This window comes from Cucurbita moschata, unplaced genomic scaffold (assembly GCF_002738365.1).
Source record: "Cucurbita moschata cultivar Rifu unplaced genomic scaffold, Cmos_1.0 Cmo_Scf00023, whole genome shotgun sequence".
Lineage (NCBI taxonomy): Eukaryota > Viridiplantae > Streptophyta > Magnoliopsida > Cucurbitales > Cucurbitaceae > Cucurbita > Cucurbita moschata.
The window spans coordinates 214,020-222,470 of NW_019268539.1; the positions used below are offsets into that span (position 1 = coordinate 214,020).

An 8,451-nucleotide genomic window follows, 5' to 3' on the forward strand; every position below is an offset into this window, starting at 1 on the left:
TGGGGGGGGGGGGGAGAGAGAGAGAATGAAGAGTTATGAAGGAAAACCTACGCTGTCTGTTGAACACCAGCTTGTCGTATCAACTGAGAATAAATATATTCATCAACCCTTTGCTTTGCCAGTGCTACCTAATAACCATCCACATAAAAATTCAAAATGAAGACCCTTAACCAGAAAACAAAAGAAAATAAAAGAAATATATATATATATATATATATAGAAAGAAAGCTTGTTTCCATTGTTTAACGCTCAACTGAAAAAGATGGTAAATTATACTGCTCTTATATCAGTTCGTATCTTTCATCAGTCACTTCAAGGTCAATGTATTCAAAACAAACAATAACAAACACAACATAAGGAAACATAAAGGAGAACAAAAACCGATACACTATCAGTGTTAACTGTTAGTCATTCAATTATTTATTTCTTTCTTATAACAACTATTTATTCCGTATGAACATTCATCTAAGAATACATCCATATACCCATTAGAAAAAGTATGTTTAGGTAATCACTATCAAATATACATCATTATCAAAACTAAATTTTTAGATCTTAAATTTTTAATGAATATGCTTTTGGTAACAGTGATTTTGCCATTACAACTTATCGGTAGAATCTTTTTATTTTTTATGATTATCAAATGTCTTCTTTTTACTTACAATTTATTGCGTGTAAAGAAGAAATATAGGCGTGCTTGACAATATCTTTTTCAGTTTCAAATATTTCAACAGCCCCAGCTTACTTTTCCAAAATCAGAGAAATAAAACCCAAACAGTTATGCCTGTAATATATGATTATCTAAACTCAAGTTTAATTGCATATTTACGAATTAGCGTCAGTTCATGAAACTTAAAATAAGAGATAAAGTCATGCCTGTTCAGCACTTCCACCAAATTGTATTTGCCTGTAATTTTGTTCACCTCTTCCACCACAAACCTGTAAAGAATAATGTAAGGATATAGATAGGAATTGAATTTCAGGATCTTTCATAGTGAAATAAAACTGCTTGGTTTCTGACCTTGATAGTAGCCCCAGATTCATTTCTGATTCTTGATATGTTGAAGCCACCAATCCCGATCAACCCACCCACCAACGTCTCCGATATCAACATCTCGAAGGTTACATAATTAACTGCAAGATTGGTTTTCCTAAAGATGATGTGGTTAGAAGAAAAAATATTAAAACTTCACAGACACAAAAGACAGAACCAGAAATGATTTATTTGATACAGAAAACCACTGAATAACCTGAGGTTGGATCAATATATGACTGTGGCGGGTGCATTGCATTGTAATTATATGTTGGGCTAACAGAAATGACTTGCCGAGGTGGATTTACCCTGAAATTAAATTCAGCCCCAAATCAATACAACATTAGAAAGAAAAAAAGGATGCCAAGATTTGATTGATTTCAAGAGTCATCTTCTGCAATTATATCTTTTACTCCACAAAATGCGTAGTTCATGTACAAGTTTCAGAACTGCGTGTGAATCAAATAAACTCTCAAAAATTGTTCAATATAGGACCTTAGCTGATTGCCTATCTCCTCAAGAGCCTTCAAAACTGCAGGAACATCCCCTGATATCTGAGTTCCAATCAAAACAAAATCAATCCTTAGTGCCATCTTAGATATCTCAAAAAAAGTGATTAGATGGGACGTGATGTGATAACAAGACACCACAAAAAGTAGCCTAGCAATGTGAGAATGAGCATGAAATTTTGCATAAAGTTCAATAGATGATTTGATAAACATTATGCACATTTAGGAACGATTGAACAACTTGAAATTAAAAAAGTATTGGCAAGTAAATTTTAGAAGTTAAATTTCTTAACAAGAACTGTATCTTGAAGAATATGATAGGCAGAAAATTTGAGCAACCTTCTCATTGCTAAGACCAATTTCCATTCCCTTACTACTTCACAGGGTCTTCATTAACAAAGCAAAATCTGAGAAAGCAGCAATGCAGTACCCCAATCTTAAAAGAAATAATGTAACTTAACCAAGCCCCTCTTGGAACTCCTGTTCTCACAAAGAAAGGGCGCTAAAACCTATAAATAGTAGTAGTCTGGTATAGATTTCAGAGTGAAATCACAATATTCCATAAGAAACAAGATCTTCTAGAATGAAGTGTTCAAGAAATATTATCCAGATGTACGAACGACAACAAAACTATTACTTCCATCTCATTATAAGACAACATAGATACAAATCAAACTGGGAAGGAGCAATAGAGACTGCAAAGAAGAATCAGAAATGGCTAAAAACAATGGTGCATACACTTCAGTAAGCTGACTTGCACTGAACTATAAATTTGAGCATTACAAAATTCACCAAGTGTGAATATTGTAGGAAAAAAACTGCAGACGAGAAGAGAACTTGCAAAATTTCTAAATCATGGCACAGAGTCCACTGGTTACAGAAGGTTCTGCACAGTTGACTTGTAATAATAAGTTTGAATTTTGAAGTAGGAAGTCGATTCTGTAAGCAATCCACAATTCACTCTCACTCTCTAGCCAGCAGCCGCCCCATCTCCCACTGGCAGCCATACCTCACCCTTTGTGAAAGGGCCAAATACTTTGTTTTATAAGAAACCGAGTTTTAATTGAGAAAAATGAAAGAATGAATAAGGTCATAAAAATAACAACCCATAAAAAAAAAAGTACAATAAATGATAAGACCTAGATGATAATTACAAAAAACCTTACTCATCATGGCCCAAAGCAAGGTATTAAACGAGGTATTGGACCTAACAACCTCCGATAACTCCCCCAAAGGTCTATCAGAACCTCTAAAAAGCCTTACAATCCTCTCAATCCAAAACCCCTAAAGAATGAAGCAGGCATGCCAAAGAAAAGTATCCTTCGGGGAGAAAACAAAACCTCTGCCATCCAAACCATACAATCCCTACTTCTCCAAACTAATGAGACTCCAAACGCATTCTGAAACTTGGAACATATCAATTGAGCATAATTGCAACCCAAAAGGATATGGTCAAGACTCTCTAATGCACCTTTGTGATGGGAGCACTACTATAATCCCAAAAATAAGGGAAAATGTCTTTGCACATGGTCTAAAGTGTTCGCTCTTCCATGCAAGACTTGTCAGGCAAAGAACTTAACCTTCTTGGAGAACTTAATCTTCCAGAGCAAAGAAAATGAAGGGATGATCGAAGGAGAGAGAATGAATAAGAAAAAAGAGAACTAGAAGAGAAGCCCGAGGAAGGAGAAGGGGGCAAAAGATGAGAAACACTCCTACCCTGAAGAACAAGGATATCCCTCATAAGTAGGAACAAAGGGTTAGCTTCCAACAACAAACTCAAAGGTGACGGCTGAAGAAGAAAAAATCCCTTCTGAAGGCAGCAAACCAAAATAGCTCTAAAATAAGAGTCTGAGCCCTCCCCAGTCAACATTTAAGAAATTGAGAAACAAAAAGGGAAAACTGAGGCAATATCTGTCCAAAGGTTGAGCGCATCCGCCTACTACCAGATACCCATTCAAAAGAACGAGGGTTGTACCTGCTCACAGTAAGTTTGTGCCACAAAGCCCTAGGCTCCCTAACGAAACATGGCAACCATTTGGCCAACAAGGTCATATTAATTAGTCGAAGGCTATCTATACCCAAACCCCCAAACAACAAATGTCTAGAGACCACCACAAAATTGACTTGATGAGATCCTCCCCCCTCCTCAACTTCCTGCTCATGAAATCTATAATAATCTTTTCCAAGCTTTTGTTAATTGGCACAGGGTATCTAAAGAGGGGGGGGGGGGGAAGAAGTCCGAAAGAGACTCCTTAAGTTATGAACATAAGGAAGTGAAAGGTATGATGAAGGCAAAGTACTCACCTCACAGCTCACAAAAGATGCTCATGCATTCAATTTTGACTGGTAGCAACAATTAATGCCAATATTGTTGCTCTTTTCTTTGTTAATATTTAGATTAGACCTTGCTTCAAAGCATGCTAGAAACAAGGGAAGAAACTTCCCAGAATAAAAGAAAAGAGTATCACCTACAAACTTGAGGTGCATAAGGTGAGGCCTCTTCCTTCCCACAAGGAAACCCTTTTCCACCCCAGTAGAGACCAACCTACATAGGACATTGACAACTAGTATAAAGAGAAAAGGGGAGAGAAGGTCTCACATTGCATAAGTCCCTAGAAGAAAAATTTCTCCCTCTGGGCATGTAGGTCATTCCTCACAACTCATCATCCTAGCCCTCGACTTATACTGAAACCCCTTTTTCAAAAAAACCTTGTCCAGAAACACCCAATCCACATGATCATAGACTTTCTCATAATCGATGGTAAAAGTAACACCTTTATGCTTCCTCTTATAATCTACAATGATTTTGTTAGCCACAAAGACTGATCTAAAATTAGTCTTCTTGCAATAAAGGCACCCAAATATTTTAAAATCGTGATAGGAAGGACCTTTCACAAGTGATCAACCAAGGTCCTCGCAATTATCTTATAAAGACATAAGATCATTACGAGGTTGATCGGTCTAAAACCCTTGATCTTGTCTTATTTTTTCTTTTCAAGAATGAAACCGACATAAGTTTCATTCATTGATTTGCCAATCACCCCACTCACAGTATTCTCATTGCTAACAGACAATTCAACAATGCTTCTAGTTTTACTAGTCCCAAGCCCCCAATCTTCATACAACAACTATAGATCTTTTATATTAAATTAAAATTAATAAATGATGGAAGGTACACATGCACGTTTCATATGTCGTTCGAAAAAAAAAAATTACATGCACATGGCCATGTTTATAAAAATTGATTATACTTGAATATATTCAAGCTGTTTTATGTATTATAAGATTAATGATTCCTTAAGAAGCATGATACAATATAAAAGAAAGGCAACACAATCCTATTCCTAACCTGACAACCTTGATTACACAGCACATATTATTAGCCAAAACCAAACATCACAAAACCACAAAAGTAGGAATATGTATTGTGTGATTAATATTCACTATCATCCAATACGAGTTAGCTCACTTTATGGATGAAAGTCAATCTTTTCCGTTGGTAAACATTTAACAAAAGTTAGAAAAGTAGAACCAAAAGATTGTTTTCACCTCATTAGTTGCAAAGTACACTACTCGCAGAAACAAAAAGTGATGAACATGATTGAAAGGCAGAAAGAATGATGCACGAGGTTTCAAATTCTGACAATGTGGAAAAACTCACTTGCACCACTCTGTCAGATTCATGAGCAGATGCACAAAGAGGTAATTGATTTGGGGCGAGAATCGTAATTGTTGCACCAGAAGAATTCCTCAATTTCTCAATATTTTGACCCGAGGCACCAATCAAAGACCCTGCTTGAGATCCTGCTATTAGGAGCCTAATAGTATTAGCAGCCACATGCCCTGTTCCAACTTTTAGTTCCTCAATACTGGTGCCATCCTCCTGTAAAAATATGACTTGAAAGTATAATCAAAAAAATAAATAATTTAAAAGATGTAGCAGATATAAAATTCTCAAAAATGATCTACAATAAATAAGAGGAGCTATCATTCTATCACACGAACATCGGTACTTCAAGAAGGAGACTAATGTAATTGATCAAGTATGGACAGGTCATTCAGGAAAAGAGCACAATCCACACTTGCAGGCTAAAATAGTGATGCGATGGCTGCCTATCTTAGTTATCGAATATCTACAATTCCTAACATCAGATGTTAGAGGGGTAGTTTGATTTGTCAAAGTGCACATTCAAGCTAGTTCAATTGCACATAGTTACTTACAAAAGGGGGAAAAAACACATTATGAACGTGTTGTCTTTTTATATTCATCTATATATTTAACTTCCTGATATGGAAAAAGAACAGAATTTCTAAGGCAGACAAATGTGTACTAGAGATGCCAGCCTTTGATTGAACATTTTTTTTTGTTAAATAAGAAACGGATATGTAACCTTTGATTGAAAACTTTAAATTGCCAATGCTGTCTATAACAATATTTTCTGAAGTACAAAACACCAGTAGCCTCCATCATTACTACCCCATTATACACGTCAATACAGCAAAGAAAAATTCATGAAGTTTCACTTCCAAAGATTGCAGATAAGGAAAATGTTTTCTTTTTATAGATATAAAATTGTAGCTTGTATTAAGGAAAACAAAAGTACAAAAGGAATAGCCTACAGAAATGAACTTCTGAACAGAAGAGCGAACAAAAACAAAACATGAAGCAAAAATTACAGGAGATTGCGTTAATTGTTGAGAACAAAAAATAAAGCATATTGCAGCACTCATTTAAACAAAAATTCCCAGAGAGAGGCATTTAAACTTGTCACAGACCAAACCTCCTCTAAGACTTTTATGTATCCCAACAAGATTCTTGTCTCTATTGAGGCCAATATTCCATAAAATAGAAAAATAAATAAACAAAATAAACAAAATAAAGCCATTGCCAAAGAACCTGACTCCCTAGGGAGAGTCATTGACAAGCACTTCCTCCAGCATATCCTCACCCATGCAACCTCTGTGGAGTAATCTAATGCTCTCAAACAGAAATGTCACTCAATAAATGAAATTTGATTATGAGGACGTGTGAACACAAAGCTGAAAGTCTCAATTTATAGAGAACTAATAACAGTGTATTTAAAAAACTAAAAACTTAAAGGGAAAAAAACATCTAAAACTAACCACACACACTCTGACTGTAGCTAAATCAATCCCAAATGTACCCCAGAAACTATTTCGATGTTTCATGGTAGACCGACCTCAGAATCAATTCTTTGTTACTTTCTTTCTTAGTTCCTTTTTTCTTTTTTTAGTTCAAATTTTCTGTCGTTTTCCTTCACAATATGCATGACTATAGTAGGAATCCAAAACCATGGATGAAGATTCTTGGACAATGTCCAGTATTTAACCTCCCTAAGGAAACCAGTCATACAAAAAACTTAATTTTCTTCGAAATTGGCCTTTCCACAACAAAAACAGAAGAATATTATTGAGACTCAACATCACACAAGAAAATACATAGATCATCACTACGGCACAGTTAACAATTGGCAACGTATGACCTTCAGTATCAGTGCTGCAATATGCTGAAGTGCTTTCTCCGCATCAGTAACCGAATTCTCACAGTCCTTGGAACTTATAATGATAACACGTTCTTCATACCGCTGAAATATCATCGAAAGCACAAATTGTCACCACCAATACAACGACCGTTTGACATGCAACACAACCAGCAAAAGAGTTAAGAGAAAAAAAAAAAATCGCCGCTGAAATTAAACATAGTGAAAAACAAGAAGTTTGTTCTTAGTACTTCCTCCATAGCCAAGCAAAGGAAAAGAGTGACAAAAAGGAAAAGCGAAACGAAAACCCTAACCCAAAGCGCTCAAAATCAAATACAAAAACAATACCGCGACAGCATCGGCAATCTTGATTGTAGCTTTGGTTTCCTCACGAACCTTCTGGATTCGGCAACCAACTTTACCGATAACCTTCCCGATCTGCTTCGAGGGCACAATGATTCTGAAAAGCACGTCATGAGCCTTCGCCTGTCTCTTGGGAGCCGATACATCTACGGCCTCCGAATTGGATACAATCAGGTCGTCCTCACGGCGGCGTTTCCCAGTGACGGTATGTCCGGAGTCGGAAACCAAGAGAGTCCCGGGTAAGGGCATAGAAACAGGCAGGGGAGCCATGGCGGGCATGGAAGGGTATAGAGGAATATCACCTGGTTGCATATTTGGAGGAATCTTCACGTCAGTGGGCTATGAAAGATAGCCGTATCAGGCTGGGAAGGCGTGAATGCAGAAGAGAAATGATGATAATAGCCGATGATACCATAGAGAACCAACAAAGGGCGTGGGAAGGCGAGTGCGCTAGTTCTCTAGCATATAGCCATGTATGCACTATGCCTTTCTTCTAGGTTAAAATTTCTTCATAAATTTCCCAACAAAATATGATAACATCTTATGTTATCTCCACTAAACCTAGTACAATTGGGTGCTTTCTCGAACCATAGATTTGAAACTATTATTCTACCTATCGAGTTTGCAGCAACCAGTAGATTGTTTTTATTCGATATTGTACCTACACGGGGAAAATACATTTTTTTTCTCCAAAGAACAGATACATATAATATCCCCTTTAGGATATCGAGCGCCCTCTCAACAACGTTGTTCATGGAAGAATGTCTCGTGTTAAATAGCTCTTAGGGAGTAACTGATTCATTTCTTTTGTGTCATTCGACGTTAAATAGTATTGTTGTCCTCATAGTACAACGCTAGAAACCCTTCAGTGTTCGGGTACCCATCATTGAATAAACCTTGACAAGATGTTATTTTTTCAATTTCCACGGTAACGTGCAATATGTACACAATGTGTAACAACAAATAGATTCATTGAAATGTCACACTTTCTTGTCTTATATTTTAGGCAATCAACGTACTTACTTGACCAACTAGGGTAAGTAAC

At 36.5% G+C, this 8,451-nt stretch overlaps 1 protein-coding gene across 1 annotated transcript in view; it reads right to left on the minus strand.

Annotated features, from left to right (window-relative positions):
• LOC111460387 (flowering locus K homology domain-like) overlaps positions 1-7,989 on the minus strand; it is a 9,516-nt gene extending 1,527 nt beyond the window's left edge. The window contains exons 1-8 of the mRNA XM_023103634.1: positions 7,392-7,989; positions 7,047-7,148; positions 5,204-5,425; positions 1,529-1,587; positions 1,251-1,342; positions 1,022-1,134; positions 877-939; positions 52-128 (exon numbers count right to left, since the gene is read on the minus strand). Coding sequence (XP_022959402.1) covers positions 52-128; positions 877-939; positions 1,022-1,134; positions 1,251-1,342; positions 1,529-1,587; positions 5,204-5,425; positions 7,047-7,148; positions 7,392-7,718 — 1,055 coding nt within the window. The 5' untranslated portion in view covers positions 7,719-7,989. The remainder of the gene's footprint in view (positions 1-51; positions 129-876; positions 940-1,021; positions 1,135-1,250; positions 1,343-1,528; positions 1,588-5,203; positions 5,426-7,046; positions 7,149-7,391) is intronic.
• Between the last annotated feature and the right edge of the window lie 462 nt (positions 7,990-8,451).